This window comes from Hetaerina americana, unplaced genomic scaffold (genome assembly GCF_022747635.1).
Source record: "Hetaerina americana unplaced genomic scaffold, ioHetAmer1.1.p SCAF_7, whole genome shotgun sequence".
Classification (NCBI taxonomy): domain Eukaryota; kingdom Metazoa; phylum Arthropoda; class Insecta; order Odonata; family Calopterygidae; genus Hetaerina; species Hetaerina americana.
Window position 1 is genome coordinate 76,278,295 of NW_027287316.1, and position 24,046 is coordinate 76,302,340.

The following is a 24,046-nucleotide window of genomic DNA, read 5'->3' on the forward strand; positions in this document are numbered from 1 at the left end:
TGTTTTGGCTGTTGCTCTCGTGATGCGCGCTATTTAAGTATTTCAGTGGAACGGGGAGCGTTCGGAGTGGAATACTCCTCATATCCTTTACGGTACGAAACCTACGGTTACGGAAAGAAAGCTAGCCAAAAGCCTTCACGGAAGTCGCGGATTGTTTTATTCGAATCATTTACTTTATAGCCAAAAACCTAAAAAAAAGATGGAATTTTAAGAAGATTCTGTCGAAAGACGGCACGTGACAAATAAAATGCTTGTAAGCATCCAAACTAAAAAAGTAATGAGATGTATAATTTGGACGCAACGCCTGCAAAGAAAACGCATAAACATTAGAGATTCATGACTGGAGGTGTGTGATACAATCATATTATACGTTGACGACCAAATCACTCGTTCGGTTACGTATCAGGGAGGAGATGGAGCGTGGGTTAGGTTGATGCGGCGGCTAGTGTACGGCTTTCACAGCCGGATGGTCAGGGTTCGAATCCCGACGGTGGCGGTTCACGTAACCGAACGAGTGATTTAGTGGCCATCGTATAAAATGATAGCATCACACGCTTCCTGATATAATCTATAATGTTAATGCGTTTTCTTTTTAATTTAAAATCGTTGTAAATTGAATTTTGTCATCGTAAATTGCGGAAAAATGATTTTTTTGTCTTCTTAAACTGTAGGCTAATTCAGTTATGATGTGGACCTGGCTGTCATACCGGAAACCCAGTGTGTACAGCTCATGAATGGCGAAGATATGATTTTAAAACCAAGGATGTTCACTTCGAGAAAATTGATTATGAGGACTAGAGATGCTCCGATGAATGAATGTATTATACCTCGAGTTTGGCGTCAAAACTATCCGTTATAAGAAATATTTCCTTGAAATCGTTATTTCCGTGTTCCCGTATTGGAATGATATCAGCATTCGTATTCGGCCTTAACTTCCGTGACATAAGCCCTTACATAAACGAGAAATTCGCCTTATCTTCGCCAAAAAACGTTGTAGAACCTCTTCTCAAAATATACCGAAACGATGTTGTTTAACTGCGGCAAAAAATCGTGAATTATATTGGCCCTGGCATCTGGAAATGTGGCTTATATTTTTTTCTGTAAACATATCAAAGAGAAACCTAACAAACTCGTTAAAAAAGTTGCCGTGTGTGATTCCAGCTGCGAAAAAAACTCCCAAGCCCTCTGTTGACTTAAAGAGCAGAATAATATACAAATGAGACCGAGGTTACACAAGACGTTTTGAATTGTTATCCTGAATTGGGATAAGAACGAGAATAACTACGGATTTGCGTAAGGATTGGGAATTTCGATGTATTTTCTCTTGGAGTGAAACAGCGTGTCAGTCTGCATTACCGATTGACAGGAAATTATTCTCCCGATGCTCGTTCTTACTTCATTTCTATTAATATTGAATATTTATTTCTATTTTCCCCAATTTATTTGGGGCAAATCGTCGAAAAAAAGAATATTCTAATTCTTTTATTTTTCATAGAAGTATCGAATCAGAGGTAGAACTAGGGGAAAATCCACTTGTAACGAATCGAATTGCGATCGGATGCTCACTGGCCAAACACCACAGTGCTAGGCAGCTGCGTAACCAGTTGGACGGCGGTATTCAATTTGAAAACGGTAACTTTCCCTCTTACTAGTTTCTTACTTACTAGTAAGACGAACTTATGTGGTTGTGATTTGAATTTATCATGACGGAGAATATGAGAAATAATACTATGTGAATTATCGAACGTTTTTCTGATCCTCTGTTTTATTGTATTTTCACTCTCTTTCATTCCCGTCCTTTGTTAGGAGCACCGACAGGAAGTGTTTCGACACGTTTCCTGGTGATGTACGACCGGCTTAGGGTGCGAAACGCCGAGTGGGCCAAACAAATCACACAGATTAGACGAAAAAAACGTTCGAAACTGAAAAAATCTATTGGTATTAAAAAAGTAACAGCTAAAGCATTTCAAGGTAACATTTCCCTCGAAAATACCTCAAATCTTCTAGGTGGCATAATGTTCATAATTTCTTGTAAAGGTTCAATCCTCTGAAGTGATTAATAGCCTTAGTCTTCCGTCCGGAGCGTAGCATTGTTGGAATAATTTTCCTCTTGTGGCGCCTCCATTAATTTTTGTAACTGTCTGGTATGATCAAACAATTATTCTTTGCAATCAGACGGTCACGCAGGTTTGCTGAAGATATCAATTGAATAAGAACTGGTTTGCGAGTCGGGGAAGGTGAGAAGGGAGAATACTGTCAAGAAATAATAAAATATTTCGTCCTGGGATGAACGATTTTAAAGTTTTTAGGCTTCGAAATTCTGTGGAATCTCATTCAGTTTTCATGAATCAAATGTTATTGTCATTTTAGGGCATACAAGTGCAAATAGTTGTCTTTAGACCTAGCTTTGGTTTAAAAATGGTCATGATCATCCGCCACCAGGGTAATGAAATAGTGAAACTACCGTTAATCATCAATCTCATTGTAATATATTGCAAAATTGACACTATTTATATATTTATATTAATCAACTCCATCATATGAAATAGACTTGTTATGGAAAGGAGAAAAAGTGAAATTCGGAGTGAGTAGAAAAAAGTGGAAATTAAAATAATGCATTGGTCGCGGTAGTCCAGTGGGTAGAGCGTTGGACTACTGACCGGAAGACCCGGTTTCGATTCCCGGGCAAGCCTATCTGGGTACCCTTAGTTTCACCCAAGCTGTGTGATTTTTCGGGTACCAGATCTTCGTGGGAAACCATAACCGGCACAGGGAAAGGAACTGGCCCCCCTACTCCGATGTCTGAATTTCACTCGCCGTCGGGCTTGGGTGAACTCCAAAATCCCCTACCAAACCGATTACTTTATTACTTACGTCTTGATTGCTGTGTATTTTGTTTTTTTATAAATAGTGCGATAGAGTTTTTTAGTCATGAAAATGTTCATTTACACGTTCGCAGCTTAGTTAATGTTGCTCGATTTAATAACTCGATGATAACTCGAAGTAATCTTCATGTCCGAGAAAGCTTATCGGGAGGCGTCACATTGAAATTTTGCATCCGTAAGATTTCGCTATTGAATATAAATTGATTTATCTAATGGAGGTTCACGTCGAATGGAGAAAATCGATAATCCTCGCCGTCGATGTATGCGTTTTCTCGCAGTGGTCTGACCAAGCGACCCCGATCCGCCCTCCTTCAATCCGAACCCATTTCCCCTGGCGAAATTTCTGCAGAGCAATGCTTAATTTCCTGACTCGTGCGCTTCTTTTTGAGGCCAGGGAGATAACCTCTTTGTAATCTTCGTTAATCGCCGAGGATTCTTTTTAAGTTTTTCCGTCAAGGTCCTGGAGATGACGAATAACACACGCACTCTGGTTCGTTTTGTTTCTCGATTTTCATTCAAATTTCAGCAAAGTAAGCAGTGCCCACAGACACGTTTCTAGGGTGTGAATCGAACCGCACAAATTGCAACCATCGCTCCTCTAATTCAAATTCAAGGCACAGTCCAGTGTGAACATTGCGAATTGCTAAATTCAGTCAGGGTCCTGTCCTGCTGCCCCGTCGAATGTTCTATTAATGTCTCGATATAAATTAAGACGTGCCTTCATCACATCATGCCGTTTTACTATATTTTCCAAAATAATGTCGATCTGCTGCTACAGCGGTTCTTAAACTGTCAAGGCAATATCCAAATATTCGTTGATCAATCTTGATACAATATTTAGGCATTATTTATAAAACTCTTGCACCCTTTATATATGTATACCCTTCCGATTACCACTAGTATGAGCATGATTCAATTTTATTTTTTTTATTTACTTATTATATTGTTCGCTCGGTCAGGTATGTGGCACAGAACATTTTCACAAATATATGCAGAAAAATACAGAATCAGAAAATTATAAAAAATACACACTTCAATGAAATATAGCAATCAATCACAAATAAAATTTTGAAAAATACACTGAAATACTACGTATGCACCCTTACATGTAATGTAGCTGTCAATGACAAATTGTCCTTTAGAATCGTATCCACGTTGATTAATAGCAGCTTCTTCAGTTCAGTTTTTAACCTTTTTACAGTGGGTTTATTTTTTACATTCTTTGGCAATTTCTAAAGAATAAGTGAAGTTGAGTAATGGGGACCTTTCTTGTATTCAGCGAAAGACTGTTGAGTTAAATGCATACAAGTCTTGTATTGTCTCTCCCACGAGTGAATATGAGTGCAGTCGAGTTGGAAAAAAATAAACCTTTGATTCCATTTTACAAGTACAGTTAAAAATATGTATGCATGTCGTTATTTTGAATTTTGAAAGAAACTGTGGCCTTCCAGGTGAGCGCCAGCTTTCAAAGTCTTAAAATAATTCGTAAAATTTTGTTGTGAGGTTTCCCTCTACTCTCCACTTTTCAGTTAATTGATGAATACGCGCCGCTCTTTTCATTCTGAATAAGCTGTTGTTCTTATCGCTGGTGTGATGCCTTAAAAGAAAAGCTCCTATTCGGAACATATATGAATGCATTAAGATTTGATGGATGGAAGTTGAAGAAGTGATGATTGGTACCCTATTTTAGTTAACCCTGGTGACGATAAATGTTTTTTTTTGATAAGGGTCACCTGTAGGGCCAACTTAACAACTTCGGTGCCAGTAGAAGCAAGATAAACTCCCTGTAGCGATTTTAAAGGTTCATCTTGTAAAATTTCGATTGCATATCTTATCGATTACTTAACGTGATGTTTTCGTTAGAGGAGTTCAGCTCGTACCGAGTACGTCAGCACACTCCCAAGAATGATGTTAGCGCCTCCCCTAGGGGGAAGGGGGAGGTGTAAGAAGATGATCGAGTGATAAGTGTAGGTGTAAGAGTGATCGATCCTGTGTTGGTATTAACATTTGATAGGGCGATCACGCTATACTACCTTGATCAAAAAGTTCCCGGAATAACCACCGTGTGGCGCTCCCATCGTTCCGATTTGAGTTCTGTTTTTTTTGTTAAATTGGTACATCTGTTGTTGATATTCCCTTTAAATCTTAGTGTCATAACTTGACATTTGCAAAAGTTACGTAGCCAAGAGTACATCTATCTCTGTGTGTGTTGGCGATTTTTTACAATTTCAGAAATGGATTTAAATTTGCAACAACGAACTTGTATTAAATTTTGCGTAAAAAACGGATTTAGTGGCGCACGGACGTTGGAAATGTTGGAAAAGTGTTTCGGCAACGATTCTCTAAAAAAAACGGTCGTTTACCAGTGGCACGAGCGGTTCAGAAGTGGTCGTGAGTCAATCAAAGATGATGAACGCAGTGGCAGACCATCGACATCGAAAGTCGGTGAAAAAATTGATAAAGTAAAAGAAATGTTGGTCAATAACCGCAAATTAACCATCAGAGAAATAGCGGAGGACTTGAACATTGCCTATGGATCCGCCCAAGACATTGTGGTTAATGATTTGGGTTTCCGTCGTGTAGCAGCAAAGTTGGTGCCAAAAGACCTCAATTTCATGCAAAAAAGAGACCGTGTTGACGTCGCAAAAGACATGATTTGCGAGGCTGAATCCGATCCCACATTCATCAAAAGGATCATTACTGGAGACGAGACGTGGGTTTATGAGTACGACACGCAATCCAGACATCAGGCAAGTGAATGGCGTTCACCAAATGAGCCGAGACCAAAAAAACCACGTCGTTTTCAGTCAAAAAAGAAGGCAATGCTGACGGTTTTCATGGATTACAACGGTGTAGTGCATCATGAATTTTTGCCAGAAGGCCAGACAGTAAACAAAGAGTATTATTTGGGCGTTATGAGACGTTTGCGTGAAGTAATTCGCCGAAAGAGACCAGAAATGTGGGCAGAAAACTCGTGGATTTTGCACCATGATAACGCACCGTCGCACAGTGCTATCATTATTCGTAATTTTTTGACGAAAAATGCAACAAATACCATCCAACAGCCACCGAATTCACCTGATTTGGCTCCCTGTGACTTCTTTCTGTTCAATCGAGTTAAAAAACCATTACGGGGAACGCGTTTTAGCAGCCGAGAGGAAGTAATGGAAAAATCGCAGGAAGCACTGATGGACATACCGAAAACCGAATATAAAAAATGTTTCGAGGATTGGATCAAGCGCTGGCATAAGTGTGTTGCAGTCGATGGGGATTACTTTGAAGGGGACAATATAGATTTAGATGAATAAACTTGTATTTTTAATTTTCTGAATAAATTCCGGGAAATTTTTGATCAAGGTAGTAAATATCCGGGGCAAGGCAAAACAGGAATCAAGTCAGCGCCACATGTGTACCAGTTGCTGCAGTCCAGTACTCCGTATAGACGAGCGATATCAGAATTGTTTCATCCCGGGAAAATTCATATAACTTGGAAAGTTTTCCGATGCTGATTATTAGTCCTGAATAACCATGAAACTCATGGGAATGTTGCGTGAGAAATCTGTGATCACATTGCGTGGAAGAAGCTGCCTTTTTGCTCTTCAGACATTTTTATTCATAATTCATTTCCCCCGAGGACAAAGTACTTGGATAATAAACTTAAGAGAAGAACAAAATTTGCACTTTTCCACAGATTTATTTGTAACGTACAACGCGTTTCATTCAGACTACAAGGTCTTGTACCTGAAGATGGTCCGATGAACTGAAACACGTTGTACGTTACAAATAAATCTGTGGAAAAGTTCAAATTTTGTTTTTCTCTTAATGACGAACTTCCATTACATCTCGCCTGAATCTGTTGAATATGTAATAAACTTAAGCCTAATTTTATGATTCATTTCTTTTGATGGAAGCAAACATGATGCTAAACAGATAAATGACAGGATTTTAATTGTAATTAATTCCCTATGGTCATCTATCGTAGGCCTTATAATGCATTAAAGATATGATGGTTTCCGAAAAATGACTTTGGGGAGACGATGGACATACCCTAAAGAAGCAAAACAACCGTGTGGTTTTTCACGGATTTAATGAGCATGGCACAACGCGTATCGCTGCGCCGTTGCGCATGGCGTGTGCGTCAACATCGGTACATTTTGGAAAACCTTCGAAGTTGTTCCTCCGTCATGGAATCAGCTGTATTTTTCGTACTTGCTGCTGTAATTCTTGCCATTATGATGCCACAACTCAGTACAAGTCGATGTATAAGTCGTCTGAAGACAGACCTTAGTGTGTTTGAAAACTTTCAAGTTCACATGCCGTGTGAATTGTCTACAAGTGCTGCACCATTGCCATGCATTCCCAACAGTAAAATCTCTATGTGCAGATTACGAGGACTTATTTACTGACTTATAGCTTTGGAAAACAGTTCCTAGGGCGCGTTGCATTGCTCGTGACGTTAGTATAGCCATTCTTTAGGATTCTTGGGATTAAAAATTCCTTTTCCTCGCACACGATCAAGCAGTTAAAATATTTTCTAAATAATGTTCAAACCCACTGCTACAACTATTGTCACAATGGTGTGCCTGTATCCATGAATGCCTAAAATCGATCTTCATGCAATTATGACACGGTAAACATGTTTTTTTCCGGGGAAATTTACAATTTAAATTATTCGTTAATTCATTGAGCTTCCGTGATTTGAAGTTTGTTTAATTTTGGAGAGATATTTTATTTTGCGTAATCGAATCAACTGTGATTCCCAATCTGCGTCCTTTAATTCATGCCTTGATGATGCAGCGGCTGGTCGTGTTGAAGGTTGAGTGCGCTGGGGGAGGCTTATTTATTTCAGCGAGAGATTCGAAGCAAAAAACGATCCGCGATTGAGTGCGTTTTGTGTTTCTCACGTCCGGGGGTGGTAGGGGGTGCATCTTAATTACCCGGGACAGCTGTACACATGTGGGGTAACTTCTCGGGTTGCGTTAATACCCAGCGATGATGGAAGTGTCCTGCAGGCCGCAGAACCGATGATCATTGCGGTGGAGAATTGCGGCGCGTATCGGCTTTTTTTTTGTTCACTCGATGCGGTCTTTTTGTCAAGGACGTCGCGATTGATCGTCGCAAAGTGCTTTGGTTCTTGAGGGTGGTGGGGCTTAGAAATCGATTTATTTCGTGCGCTAAAATCAAATCATCTTCAAAATCTAATGGGAGATAATATCGGCAGTCCCTTATTCAAGAATGCCTCACGCCTTCTACGTAGTTCCGTGAAGATATTGGATCATCATATCAGTGGGGACAGTTCGTTAAAATTTGCAGTGTGACGGCGTTGATAATTTTTTGTTATGCGACAATTGAAATGATTGCCAGTTGAACTTAGATTCGTCGACTTAATAAATAAATTGAATTGAAACTATGTAAATATATTTGGAGTTCATGCATCATGAACAATACAATCAAGAATTAATCTTGAAATAACCGTTGAATACCTTTTGCATTTTCTCTCAAATTCACCTATTCGTGCGTTTGGTTCATGTGAAATAATTGAAAATTCTAAAATAAATTGCGATAGAAAAATTAACCATAGAGGTTCCTCTGCGCAGGCTTTAAACATTGGAGTGCGTAAGTTGTTGTCTTAATGATCCCTTCGATCTTATTCCTGTACAATTGTGTCGTTCAAAGAATTCGATGCAAAGGAAGATATTGCGGTGCGTTTTTGATTTATTCCCTAATTACTTTCTGTTCGTTGTATTTCTGTGGTAGCAAATATACAGTAAACTGGCGCTCTTAATTTAAAAATAGTATACTAGTTCCCATGCTTACGCAATTTTTATTAACTTTCAGGTGAAAATGATTATTTCTTTTGAAGTTCATTGATTAGAGGACATCCGAATACATGCACTTTCTCATGTTTTCGCTCGTTAAATATTAACCTAAATTCTCTTAAGAATAATGCGTGCGTAATATCTTTCTTAATTTCAATTCCTAAAGTTGGACTCTTTTGAAAATATTACCTTCGTGTCGTGAGAAGTCTGAAATACTAAAATGTAATGGGATTAATTTTTCTCCAGGGATATCCGGAACAGGTTTATCGAGAATATCTCTCGAGAGTAGCTGTTTAATGCCTATTTCAAATACGCTAGAATTCAAGTCGTAATGTTTACGTTCATTGGTTGAAAAAATTATTCCTTCTTTGAACTGTTATAGCATGCTTCCTATTATTCCCCTTGCTTCATCCATCGTAGGAAATTATGCTCCGCACGAAAAAATTGTCCAGGTGTGTGCTTCCGTAATTTTATGAGAGAATTATCTTCCCTCCTTCGACTGAAGATCGTTATCCTCGTATTACCTGTGCTTTTTTGATGTCGTTCCTTTTTTCTGTCCTTTTCCATTCAAATTCCTTTTTGCCTTCCTTTTCTATATTGTGTGGGAAGTGAAAAATACCAATCATGTTTTCTATGTATTTCCTCTTCTCTCTTTTGTGGCTCTTTTTCATCTTCTATCTTGATTTCAGTAATTGCCTTTTCAGCGCACACTTTTCAATGACAGTAATGAGCAAACTAACATTGCCTCTGTTGCATTTTAGACTCTTCTCTGCCTCTTCCGAATTCAGTCTCTCACTCCTTTTATAAGGAATTAAATACGCCCTCTGTCGTTGTATTCGATTGCTTCTGGATAGGTGGGTAGAAATAAGTAATATACTCCAGTCCGCTTTCTCGAAAGTCACGTACATATCCACTAAGTCATTGAAGGTCTATTTACAGGTATATTTTTATGCTCTACTTCCTAGTATAACTCTTGAGGCCAAGAATAGCTTCCTTTGTTGGACTACTTTTCCAAATCGAAAACTCATATTCATTAAACATTACAGGGTCAGGCTTAACTTCGTGGAAGTTTTGTATATCCATCAAATGAAAGAAAGAACTTACTTTGCCACATAATGTATCATTATAAATTCTGTATCAAGTTCTGTCTTTTATTTGACGGATTCTTGTTCGGTGTTAAGTTTTTTTCTTTTCTCTCCTCTCTCTGGCAGATTATTCTTGACATAATTGTAAAGATATAGTAAAAAAACGTATTTTTTGTGGCGAGATAAAGACAAAATGGGCCCTTTGTTTCCACCTAACCCCTATTCATCGACGAATGGATCGTATTTCTCATTTATGATGGTTTTTACGTGTTCTCTGTTCTTATTTCTCAAGCGTACGATCAAGTTCTTACGAAGGCCCTTTGCTGTTTCGCCATTTAATTGAATAGTAGTTGATGTTTGAGGTTGAAGTTGGGAGTGGCATCTAGGATTTTCGTGACGCCGTCATGCTCTTTTTTACCATTCAGGGATAGTTTTGGAAGAATTTCGATGTAAAACTTTCCTAGGATTTCGGACGACAAGGTTGTTCGGGGAAAGAACGAAAGAGTATAGTATTAATGGGAATGCAATGTAAGGAAAATAATCAAGTGTGACGTTACTCTGAAGCTAACAGTGAGCAGCCTTCAGTGTCTGAAATATCAATTGTGAAAAAAGTATGCTCATTCCCGCCATGTTGTCTGACTCGGGCTCGCGGACTGCGGTCCATAAAGGCGATAGACTCGATAATAAAAATCAGTTATCGGTTTCATTCACTGAACAATGTAAATGACGGGGTTCAATTGTGTTTAAAGGTTACTACTGTAATTTTCCTGAGATCTGTGGTATGGCGAATATATTTCGACACTGTGTCGATTTTTTTCCTCGACCAGACCTGCATGGATTATTTTTAGGTACCAACATACAAGGTTTGTTCCAAAATTAGGATGACTTATTTTTTTCCTGTCTAGACGGACGGACGGTGATTTCTCGGGCCGGGTCCGAGAGAAAGAAAAGTCTCAGGAAATGCCTTGAGTACGATGGAATTTAGCTCCAAACCTTTGCGGAGTGTGGATGGTTCGTTTGCGAAACCTCTATAGCGTGACCTCGTTACGCTCCGTCATGAATCGGTTGTTGGAACAGCGCCAGGCCATCAAATTTTGAGCGAAACTGGGTAAAACCGAGAAAGAGACTCATGGTATGCTCAAGGCAGCCTATGGCGATAACGCCATGGGTAGATAAGGTGTTTGTTAGTGGCAAAAGTTGTTTCGGGAGGGTAGAGAAGATGTTGAAGACGCCGAACTTTCACGGACGCCCTTCGACCTCAAAAAGTGACGAAAATCTTGTAAGAGTGAAGACTTAGTTGGACAGGGATTGCAGTTTGTGTTAGAATGGTTTCTGATGAACATGGTATCCCTAAAAGTGATGTTCATCGGCTTGTGACCGATAAAATGGGCATGAGAAATGTGTGGGCGAAGTTGGTGCTCTCGGATGAACAAAAGGAAATTCGCACGTGGGTTTGCCAAGAGCTTCTCCAATATGTGAGTGAGGATCCAAATTTTGTAGATAATCCCTTAACAAACTTTTTCCTCCTCCCTCGCCTCAAATCCGTGCTGAAAGGACGTCACCACGGATCGGTGGAAGCGTTACAACAGGCCGTGACGAGGGAGCATTAGCAGCATTCCGGGCCTTCAAGAAGGCGTGCGAGACGTGGAAAACACGCTGGCAGGGATGTTCGGACGCGCAAGGATGCTACTTCGAAACCTTTAGAGTGAACATATCAATTCTGGAAATAATTTTTTTTTAATCGACTCAGTCCTACTACTTTTGAAACCTACCTTGTATGTAGACGACGTGGATATTGCTGGTGCGTTGTTGAAAATTTCCGATATATTCGATATTATCGATGTATATACTCGATAATTATCTCCACAATTTGGGAGATATCGTGAATGCACATTTGAAAGAGAGTGATTCGACAGTATTCCATGCTACGACAATGAAAATGGAATAGATAACCAATTCGTCGATGCTATGATATGCGTGATAATTTCGATACTGAGAACGTAGACGGTAATTCTAATGTTTTGTTGAAATTACTCGATATTATCGATATGCGTTCTCGATAATTTTCCACACGTCTTTTCAAGGGCCACATATCGTCTCCATCTCGTTTCGTCGATACTTTTCGTCTCCATGAAATTTATTTTATATCAACGTTCAATTTTGAAAAATGACTAACGCACAGCGCTGCGCTTTCGTCCCGGCTTTGAGTTGTCACTCCAAACCGTAAGGCGTGTGTACTTAAATTCTCGTAAATCTTTTCGCAATCGAATTTTTGCACCTGTTAACTCAAAGCTTTAATTTTCACGGCCTCTTAAAGAAAGTGCTCGATAGGACAGTATTTTGCCCTAGAGGTGTCTCCATGTTCCGATCTTGAATTATTCGAGCGAACGTCACTCTTCGAGATCCAATCGCTAACTCCCAACGGCCTTGCAGAAACGAGGCCTTGTTTTGTGTGTGTATGTGTCTCTCTCCTCGCCCTCCTCCTCCCTGCCCACGGGGCCCGACCAGTTCTCCCTCGCTCACGGCCAGGGGTAAGGACACCGATGCATTACCCTCGTCTTCATCGATGTCTGCCACACCAACCCACACTCTCATGGCTTCCACATCTCATTAACCTGCTCGATCGAAGGGGGTAATCGGATTGGCGTGTTTTCCTTGCTCTCTGCCGCAATGCCCTCGCGGATGTACATGCTTTTTTTGTTGCGTTGCCGCAATGCTTGGGTTATCAGAGGCGAAATCAGTCGAAAGAAAGCATGAAAATATCCTCTCACCGACCGGGATCGAATTTTCGTTTCTCTATCCCTGATTAGCAAACCTTGCTGCATTGATTTAGTTGAGGAAATGTGAACTTATCCGCGAAGAAAATTCTGTGGAGATGGCTTGAAAGGTGATTCAGGATGAAATCTGAGGATTTTTTTCCTTATATATCCCCAGCGTTGTTCGTCTTTGCTATCAAAGGCCGATATTTCGACCTAGAATACACCCACATCTATGGGAAATTGTATTTTTTTACCCGGGAAGACGCTTCTAAAATGGACCCTGGGGGAGTGGCAGCTGAACTTTTTTCACAAGGAGATAATAATTTCAGGAGAATAATGGATAAAAATATACTGATTTTATTTGTGGAGAATTTTCATGAAAAGTGTATCATATGACTTAAATGTAATATTCATTAAGGCAGGAGACCGACTGGTCTAGTGAAAGCTAAGCCTAGGGTCAACCACCATATAAGGTCCCATCTGACGGATGGTTAATCCAGTAAATGTGCTCTTCACATAGCACTCTGGTGGGGATCAGGATGCCGCTGACAAATGTTGTCACAACTGGATTTCATACCTAGACTCTCTCGGTGGGAATTCAATTGGCTTTCCACCACACCAATCCAATAACCCCCCCCTTCCTCATTCGACTTGCCTAGTGGAGATTCGAACATTGGATATCCCATTCACAGGTTGGTGGGGTGGGTGTGCCCTAAAGATTTCAAACAGTATTTCTTGTCTTGGGATTTTCTACCACGATTTCTTAACAATAACATTTCAATGAAAGTGGAACCCTCCCAATCCTGGAGGTGGCAGATCTTTTTCATTGGTATCCCGATCCCTACTTGAGTAGCCTTGTGGAGAGCATTTTGAGTGAGTACGCCATCCGTTGGATGGGACGTTAAGCTGCGAACCCCTTGGTGTTTTTTGTTAAGAGTAGGCTAATGCCGATGTTGGGTTTCTCTCCACCTTTCATCCTTTTCCATCCATCCCTAATGGTGCAAATGACCTTAGCTGTTGGTCGCCTCTCCTAGATACTGCTACTGAAACCCCCATGAAATGATTTTTGACCTCATTTTATTACTTTTATTTTAAGGCCTCATAAGTTGGCAAAAATCAGAGGTATCACTCTTTGAGAAATAAATGCGGTCTCACATAATTCTCATATATATTGTATAATTCATAAAATTCACAATTGCTGTCTTCACTGTGCTTTCATGTGCCCACAGGCTGTTTGGACTTTAATGTTAATTCAATTACTTGGCGAATGTTTTAGAAAACGTTAAACGGAAATCAGTAATACTTTTACAGTTAATTTTTTATGTTAGGCATGTTCATCAAGTAGATAACTTATTTTGACCAAAATTTTCAATATCAGCCACTCACAGGGAGTAATAATATCTTTCAATAAAAATCATAGATTCTCTCAGTGCATAATAGGAACTAATTACTTAAGTTCTATGGTACACTAAAAATATGTTTTTCTGTCTCTCTTTGCTACTATCAAAGAAACTGTAAATCTCTGCATTGAAATCATTCTCTTCTCTCTTCGCAATTGTACAATAGTTCTGTAAACTTGTTGTAATCCTCAAAGAAAGTATTAGACTTGTAAATTAAACATTTTTCTCTTCTCTTACAGTTATCCATTGCTCAACCTCCCTTTGCCTGGGAATGTTCCGCAGGAGCTTTTGACTTCGGTCACTAACTACACAGTTCCTGGTTTACGCCCACTTGAGAGTGGGAACTACACAAATGGCCCCATCGCGGGGAAGAGTAATGGGGAGTCCTCTGTACCAGAGGGGCAGCAACCATGGTGGTACAGGGGCTCTCCAGTTGGCTATGTCCAACAGGTTAGTACTGATCCCAGAGGATTACATCTTACATTTATGGCTACCCTCCATGTAGAATGAAGTAATCATTCATTGTGATTCTAAGTGCTCCAAACCAGGCTGCAGACTTTCGAAGTTCACTGTGATGATTTGCTTAGTTGGTGTGCAACTATTTGGCTGGGTTCTGGCTCATGAGGGGTTACCAGCTTTCCAACTCGAGAATCTTTGTTTTGAATCTTGAAAATATTTTCATTGTTTCATCCAAGAGTAATGAATTATATCTCGTATGTTGTTTATCGCTCCTTTGGCTAATAAACCCTGGTTATTATAGCTGTAAACTACTGTGGTTTTATTGAAGGAAGATCAGTGGATTTTCCAAACTGATGGATGTTTCTTCATGGGATGGAAACTGTAATTTTGATTCCTGGTTATGTGGATCCATATCAGCATTAAAATTGTGCCATTATTCTCCAATGTAAGCTCTTTCCGTTGAATCTTTTTGATAATTGTGTGACGGTAACTTGTGTGAAGAGGAGAGAGAAGATTTCAAGGATGATGTGTAAAGTTTAGTGAAAATGCAAACATGAAGAAGAGTTTTGCAATGCTCCAAAACTTGGTCTTTGAGGAAAGAGTAGATTGGAAACTTTCAGAAGGTGGGTGCTGAGAAGAGTGAAAAAAATCAAATGGATAGAAAGTAAAATGAATGTTAAAATTTTAGGAGTAGTGAGGGAAGAGAGAGGTCATTGGGAAGAATTCAAACAAGGGAGTAAGAGTTTGTAAAGCCTAAGAGATGACCAGGTATGAGGGATAAATATGCATTTTAAGTAGAATACAAGATGGTAGAATGTAACTGGAGCTAAAGAAAGGGTAATTTTAATGGAGGTTTAAGAGTATTTAGTGTTGTGCTAGGTGGATCCTCGAGGTGTGGCAGTGCCTTGATTGAAATCTGTCTTTACTGACTGACTATAAAAATAAATTATAATTTTGGTTTGGGTTGTGAAATGTTTCAATTTTTGCTTCATTTCTAGTTGAAGAATAAACTGGGGTAGTTGTTTCAATAATAGTGTTAGAAATTATTGGAAATGTCTGTTGAAATCCTTGTTTTCATTGATGGTCAATGACCAAAAAGGGAATTTAGAACTTTGGGAAAGGAGGAGTGGCAGAGAAAAGGTTGGCTTTTGCATTAGCACACCCTTGAGGAATGGGATACCAAAATGCCTCAATCTCTTGGATGAATGACTGAACTTTAAAGTTTTGTCCATTATTAAAATAGAAAGAAAGACTCGTACTTCTGTTTTTTTCTTTTTTTGTTCTTGCCAATTCTGGAATACTTAGATAAATTTTCATAATCTAATAATCACTATTTCTCATTAGAAGGAAGACCATTACGGTACCCACCACATGAGTCCCTCAAAGAATTTTGGTTGTATCTCAAAAGAAATAAAACATTCTTTTTTATGCAGCCATTTGTTTGGGTGAATTTTAAGCCTGCCAATCAATGCCAATAGTTGAATGAAAAACGAAAGAATTCTTATCATGGCTTTTTTACGAGGATTTTGGAAGATGAATGATTTCAATGTAAAATTTTCTTTATATTGCATTCATTTTAAGTTGTCTCTTCTTGCTAATATCATAATCATCAAATCAACCTAGGGACTGAGTTTATTTGGTTGATAATTTTTCATTATCCATGATGCATTGAATTTTGATTTATGAGTCCTCAAGGGAATTTTCACAAAATCATCGGTCGCTCAGTGAAAGAACTATATGTTAAAATACAGGATATGTATATACCTGTAAACAAATAAAACATGTCCATGCACCTGGGTGAAAAATACTGAAAAATATGAAAACATTTGTTCAGCATTTAATACAAAACTTTTGTTCACCACATTGCTCTAATGATTCTTTATCTTATGTTTCAGATTGTTGTAAAGACTGCAGTTACTCCATGGACAGATGACCTTATTCTTACTGATGCTTTCCGTGCGCCATTGTCTGAAGTTTTTGATCTTCTAGAGGTCATAAGAAATTACCAAAATGTTGTGAGGTAAGTTCTGTTTAACTTGCATGTTTGCTTAGTGGGTTCTATATTCCATTGCCATTTGGGAAAAAATAACGATTATATATGAACTAGTTCATGCCCACGCAGGTGATTGTGGTAGAATCATTACTGATTTACTGGTACAGTGAAATGGTCGCCACACTATGGATTTTACAATTAGTCTATAAATGTCTTGTAGATATGGGACCACAGTACTAGACATCCTTTGGTTGTCAATGTAATACTTATGTAACATCATATTGCAGTGTGTGAAATTTCCATTCATTAAGAAATTTTATGTTTAGTACAATGATAATTTTGTTTTACAAGCCTAGTTAAGAGAAAATTCATGTAGTTAGAAATTGCTTTATTTTTGACAATGCATTCCTCATGCAAATGAGGAATTGGATTATATCAAAGTATTTATCTGTTTTTCCTAAAATCTTTTCCACTATTGGCGCACTTGATTGTACCGTATATGTAAGCTGTGCCCAAATGTTAGTGACGTTAAGAGTCACACTTGGTGCCTATATCGAAGGAGCACAGTAGTTGGTTGCATACGCACAAGGATACACGATCGGAATTTTCAAATCAAGATTAAGTGCATGGTGATCCAAGCCTAATTTCAGGTTGTTTTCACTGGTTCACTTACCTTTGTGTTTTGTGCATTGCATTGTATTTTCAACATAGTTTCCTTACAATAATGGTAGACGTATAAAGAAAGAAATATTTAGACAGGAAGGGGTTAGGGAGAAAAGAATTAAATGGAGAGATGTTCTGAACCAATTTTAGGAGTGAGGACCAATTGACGTCATAGCTGATGTTTCAAGTGCAAATCTATATTATATTGATGTGTCAGGCTCTGCAGTAATACATACTTATTTTCCAAATATGATCTGAGTGTGTGTTTAATTGTAATATAACGATACTTCCATAAGGCTAGAATTGTGTTAATTTAACTGTTAGTAGTATAATTAGTGCATAAAATATAGTGAAGCTTTGGGACCCATATGCCTTAACTCATAATATGTCTTTCTCATAGTGACTGGCTAGACTTCTTGGTGAACTGGCAGATTAACATCATTATCTCAAAGACTGTTGCATATGATTTTCAATTTCTTTCCATTCTTTAAGTAAACTTCTTTCTTTCTTTAGACTTTATTTTCTAACTTTGATAAAAAATTCCTTACTTGCCCCATGCTAAAATTGTATGTAAGTTTCTTAATTATTAATGGCATAAGATCCACCTGTTATAACCAAAGTAGAAACTTTTTATAGATAGGGATAATTATTAAAAATGACAGTATTTTCATTTCATTAATGTGCTTGCCTTACTTTTATGAAGATTTTTTCCTGAGTAGCAGATGCAACTTGTCCATTTTTTTCAAATACCTAGTTTGGTTTCCCATAGGATGTAAAGCATGTTTAGATATATGGTGAATTAGGAGAACTTATTTTAATTTGATTAAGCTCTTGGATTTTGATTTTTGCAGTCCCTGAGGTTTTGATTTGATATCTTACTCCAAATATGTGTATATTTCATTTAGAGACTAGGTTGACAAGAAGTATTGCCAAACAAAATTTTTGGTGTAGATTGAATCAATTGAGCAACGTGATTATATCTTAATTTAATAGTTGTCAAATTTGTTTATCTTGTCAATAAGAATATTCTTGAGCAAACTTCAATGTGCAGGACTAGTCATTTTGAGAATTAGCAGTATTTGTCATGTATTGCTGGTTGAACATTTTTCATTTAAAATAATGCATACCATTTGATTAAACATTTTAGAAGCTTTCATTCTTGATAATTGTTTTATTTATTAATGTTTATTTTTAAACTCAAATTGTTAAATGAACCCTTTTATAAATTTCTTAGCAGATTTTACAATTTTAAAACAAATTTAATTGTTGTATTTAACAAACCAAGTAATTGATATTGTATTATTTTTTTAAGTGTAAGCAAAAGGTTGTTGGTGTTGAAATTTTGGTCGTGCATATTTATTGAATCTCTGTTTGCTGAAATATCCACACTTTTCATTTCATTTTCTCTGAATCGCAACAGAGGGCACACTTTAAGTCAGGTGTGTTTACATGTTGAAGCAGTAAAGACAAAGTCCGCACAAAGACAATCGATGGTTTTGCCCGAATATAACTGCTTGATGCTCTCCCCTGCAAACCTATGGCAACAGGACAAGGGGACCTTCCAGGCAGATCCGACCCTATTGAGTACAATTTTCAACTACCAGGTAGTGTGGACTTCAATGATCTCTCTCTAATGCCCTGCAAAATGTATCACTGCAACATTTTATGCACAAGGTGGCCATCAATACTTTAATTATTGAAAAACAGAGAAAACTAAGGACGAGAGAGCCCTTGGAAAAGTTTGTGATGTGTTATATACTACCTTGATCAAAAAGTTCCCGGAATAACCACCGTGTGGCGCTCCCATCGTTCCGATTTGAGTTCTGTTTTTTTTTGTTAAATTGGTACATCTGTTGTTGATATTCCCTTTAAATCTTAGTGTCATAACTTGACATTTGCAAAAGTTACGTAGCCAAGAGTACATCTATCTCTGTGTGTGTTGGCGATTTTTTACAATTTCAGAAATGGATTTAAATTTGCAACAACGAACTTGTATTAAATTTTGCGTAAAAAACGGATTTAGTGGCGCACGGACGTTGGAAATGTTGGAAAAGTGTTTCGGCAACGATTCTCTAAAAAAAACGGTCGTTTACCAGTGGCACGAGCGGTTCAGAAGTGGTCGTGAGTCAATCGAAGATGATGAACGCAGTGGCAGACCATCGACATCGAAAGTCGGTGAAAAAATTGATAAAGTAAAAGAAATTTTGGTCAATAACCGCAAATTAACCATCAGAGAAATAGCGGAGGACTTGAACATTGCCTATGGATCCGCCCAAGACATTGCGGTTAATGATTTGGGTTTCCGTCGTGTAGCAGCAAAGTTGGTGCCAAAAGACCTCAATTTCATGCAAAAAAGAGACCGTGTTGACGTCGCAAAAGACATGATTTGCGAGGCTGAATCCGATCCCACATTCATCAAAAGGATCATTACTGGAGACGAGACGTGGGTTTATGAGTACGACACGCAATCCAGACATCAGGCAAGTGAATGGCGTTCACCAAATGAGCCGAGACCAAAAAAACCACGTCGTTTTCAGTCAAAAAAGAAGGCAATGCTGACGGTTTTCATGGATTACAACGGTGTAGTGCATCATGAATTTTTGCCAGAAGGCCAGACAGTAAACAAAGAGTATTATTTGGGCGTTATGAGACGTTTGCGTGAAGCAATTCGCCGAAAGAGACCAGAAATGTGGGCAGAAAACTCGTGGATTTTGCACCAATGATAACGCACCGTCGCACAGTGCTATCATTATTCGTAATTTTTTGACGAAAAATGCAACAAATACCATCCAACAGCCACCGAATTCACCTGATTTGGCTCCCTGTGACTTCTTTCTGTTCAATCGAGTTAAAAAACCATTACGGGGAACGCGTTTTAGCAGCCGAGAGGAAGTAATGGAAAAATCGCAGGAAGCACTGATGGACATACCGAAAACCGACCGTAACTTTTGCAAATGTCAAGTTATGACACTAAGATTTAAAGGGAATATCAACAACAGATGTACCAATTTAACAAAAAAAACAGAACTCAAATCGGAACGATGGGAGCGCCACACGGTGGTTATTCCGGGAACTTTTTGATCAAGGTAGTATTATCCTATAAAGATATAGGCAGTATTTTCAGAGTACTAAGAATGCTATGGGATAGTGAACACATTTTACGCAAAATATGGGTTTTGTTGAATAGCACAAAAATATTATTAAAAAAAAAGCTTTGAAAATACATGTTAAATAATGTTTTATCTCTGAGGGGCTACTGCCCCTCATTAAATTTTGGAAAAATGCAGCTCTAAGTAATTACTTAATCGCTGACCTTATGGGTATATATTTTTACTTAGACATAGCCTTAAATGCTTGCCAAAACTGAATAGTTCTGTACTCATCCTTGAATGGGCCACCTTGTTCAGTGGATCTAAATTTTAAATTCAGAATTTACTTTTATCAGTAATGGTGTGATACCACCATTCTTGTAGGTTGATGCATTTGGAGTTAAGCATCAAAAAATTACTTCTCTGTGTTGGATTAATTTACACCTGGCTGTCATGTTTCATTCCAGAGCATACAGAAAGGGAAGATAAGCCTTGCTGAGCTCCTATTTGGCATGAGCATGAAAGATACTGGTATCAAACGGTATCCTCTTAGGACCAGACAAAGGGTTGTGCAGTACGCCATCACTATAATACTCAAGGATTACGATCCAATGTATGTATAAAGCCTTCATTTTATGTATTCATCCCAATTGTGGCCTCTCTTGCTTCACCTAAAATAGTCCCTTTAATGTGTGCTCAAAATAAATGAAAGATGATTTTTGTATTGAGAACCTACCAAATTGATCCTGCCAATCTGTGGATGAATGATTATGATTCTGTCTACTTACCACAGCTCTTAACGTAATTGACACTTTTCGTCTTTAAAAATATAAGCCTTATTAAACCATAGCCTTTTTTCTTTCATTTTGTCAATGTATTATACTTTTAAGTGTTTACACGTGTTTATGTTGATCAGTTGATCATGGAAGACAAGAAAATATCTGGTTTGATCGGACTCATTTTGATTGGTTGCAAGGACCATGCAGATTGGATGATAAAGGCATGAATTTTCAATGAAAATTACTTTCATGGCATATGCTTATCCTAATGATCATGGTGTTGAGAAACTCTTTATGTTGACTAATTAATTTCACAGGTTAGGGTCAAGTCTGGTAGACCCAGTGGTTAACTGATAATTGGTTGATTGAATTCTTATTCCTGAATCAATATGCTACCATACCTGTTGCATTTTGCTAATGACTTATATAATATGTGTGTATAAAATGCCATTTGTTATCATTATTTAATAATTGTGCGTAACTGCAAAACGAAAGATTTTGTAAAACATTAGAATTGCATCAAACTGGTTTTGTCAAATTGGTAACATATTCGGGTGGAGCGATGAAAACTTTTTCGGTAGATATATCTATTTTGAAATCTTAATATTTTTTCTTTTATGCAACATTACATATCTCAAAGTTTAGCCAGGATCCATTGAACTAAAATTGAAGGTTGGTTGCCAAATTTTGACTTATTCAAAGTTTTCGGTATATAATGAAATAAGGACAATTTGCACTTTTCCACAGTTTTAAACTGTGGAAAAGTGCAAATTGTCCTTATTTCATTATGATGAACTTCCACGACCTCAAGCCTGAATCTGTTGAACTTTTTCGGTATATATTTAAGGGTGGGAGAAAGAAGGAGAGGGTGCCTATCCACGGTAAAAAATCAGGAACATGCTGGTAATTCAAAAGGGGGTCAGTTAAACCAGGAAATTGTCAGGAGTTTGCCAGCCAGCTGAGAATTGGGGGAAAAATTAGGGTGTTTGTCACAAGCAAACTTATTTCTTGTGCAAATGTGATGCGGAATTGCCAAAGCTGAAATCCCCTTTCCATCCCCCACTGCTCTGTATGCATTACCTTCGAAATGTGTGCTCAGAGAAAGCATTCTTCTTGTAGCAGAGAGCATCATCAGGACTAAGAGTCGTGGCTTTTTTCTTTTTAATGACCATTTTTTCCAACCAGTAATGAGGTCAAGCCATTTTGTGTTCCAAAATAACCCCCACAAATATTTTGTGATGCAGTAGGTGGAGTTTTTCTGGTGCACCATTAATGCATACTGCTATGCTTACTTGAGCATGCAGAGCCAAATCCGATTTGGTTTATAGCAGTACTTTTAGTGGTATTTGAGTCATCAGCACAAGGATATTGATTGCACAGGTTTATAATGTGCACTACTAATGAGGCAATTTCTTGTTTTATTGGTAAATTAGTGTTGAGAGGGGGTGAATTATATTGCTGAACTATTTTTTTCCGTTGTTAATGATGAAAGGTTTGATATAATAAATTGCAGAATTGAGGATTGAAAATTCTAACTTAACCTTGTCTGTATATTAATTATTTATGTGTGTTTGTTAAGGGTGTTATGAAACAACAAATCACCAATGCTCAAGTACATGGGCATAATACTCCATAGAGTGTTGATGTACATTTGTTCTGCCACTCTTCTGTTACAATAAGTGTCCCTTTCATGTGGTTGTCAACATATTAAGCTATCTGCTACCAGCCATAAAGTCTGCTCCTTCTAGGGATACATTTAAGAAATATCTCAAGCATTTTCTGATACATAAATGCTATTACAGTGTGGAAGAGTTTATGGAGCCTTTGGAACGCTGAAACAGTTGATTGTTTGTTTTCTGATTTGTCCTATATTTCACATTGTAAAGTCCTGGGACCAATAAATATTATTATTATTACAGGAAGATAAAATACTTGGATATCATCTTTGACCTCCCGTGTCAGTCTTTCTTTCTCTTCTACCCACACCCACTCCATCCCATTTGGTTAATTAAGTCTGATTGTGACAAATGGAAATTAACATTTTTTTGGTCTCACCATCCTGGATTTTAATTATTAGTCAGTCCTTGTGGATAATTCCTGTACTGTGGATGGTACATAGTTAGATTCCTTAGCCAGGTTTCCTCTCCTTAATGCAAATCCACTGTGTTAACTCGTTTATCCTTTGGCATTGGCATTGGCATGTTTTAATCAGTGTAATTTTTCTCATTTTTTTCTGATAGATATCTTGAAGGGCTGAAGCATAAGCTGACCTCTCTTCATCCGCCTGAGCCAGGGAAGGGGTCCAGTCAGAATGGCAGCGGGTCCGTGGCAGAAGGGGGAGACGGTGGTGAGGGAACTTCCAATCCAGTGGATGACGCAGAGAGTATTTTGCACATATATTACCCCGGACATTTCAACCTTCATCGCATGTTCCCCCTGTTGGCCACCTACGTCGTTCTTTTCCTGTATATTTACTTCTCCGTCCGAAAGATGGAACTGGTGCGATCCAAGGTAAGACTTACATTACCCCCAGGATTAGTAATGTGTTACGGTAATTTCACCTTAAAGTGCAGCATTGAATTCACACTCATTTGGATTATGTCTTGAGGTAATGATGCCTACCTTTTACTTGTAATGAAATGAACTTAAAATTTATTAATTTTCATACCTTATGTTTATTCTTGTTGGTTATATCTTGTCCCTTTGCCTGTTTCTGTGCACCAATTCTCACGAAGTGGGAGACTTGGAGATGTTGGATGCAAATGGTCAGAAAGATTGAATGTTTTGTTTATCATCTTCTAAGTATTGGAAGCAAGGATGATCTAGGAACCTCAGTGAAATGGGGTGTCTTTAAAATGATGTACTTCTCCAGGGTGTTGTCGAAAACAATTTCAGTTGTTTCATTTGGATTACCATCTGGTTGTCATAAGATAGTCTGCTATGTTTGTTAGGTATATTCGTATCAAATGTATATTTATTATTAGAAGGCTTAAGGAGCGTAGCAGGTAGGAAAGAAATTATATTTTTGTTGATTATAGTCACAATATGTTAGGCTGTGAAAGAATCAGGAAAGCTCAATCAATGTCGCTTGCATAATGTAAATTTTATTTAGTTT

General features: G+C 38.1%; 1 protein-coding gene across 1 annotated transcript in view; it reads left to right on the forward strand.

The window, feature by feature from the left end:
* SCAP (SREBP cleavage activating protein) overlaps nt 1–24,046 on the forward strand; it is a gene marked incomplete at its 5' end in the record, with an annotated part of 69,718 nt that overhangs the window by 18,069 nt on the left and 27,603 nt on the right. The window contains 5 exons of the mRNA XM_071595759.1: nt 14,188–14,398; nt 16,303–16,427; nt 18,484–18,667; nt 20,620–20,765; nt 23,172–23,442. Coding sequence (XP_071451860.1) covers nt 14,188–14,398; nt 16,303–16,427; nt 18,484–18,667; nt 20,620–20,765; nt 23,172–23,442 — 937 coding nt within the window. The remainder of the gene's footprint in view (nt 1–14,187; nt 14,399–16,302; nt 16,428–18,483; nt 18,668–20,619; nt 20,766–23,171; nt 23,443–24,046) is intronic.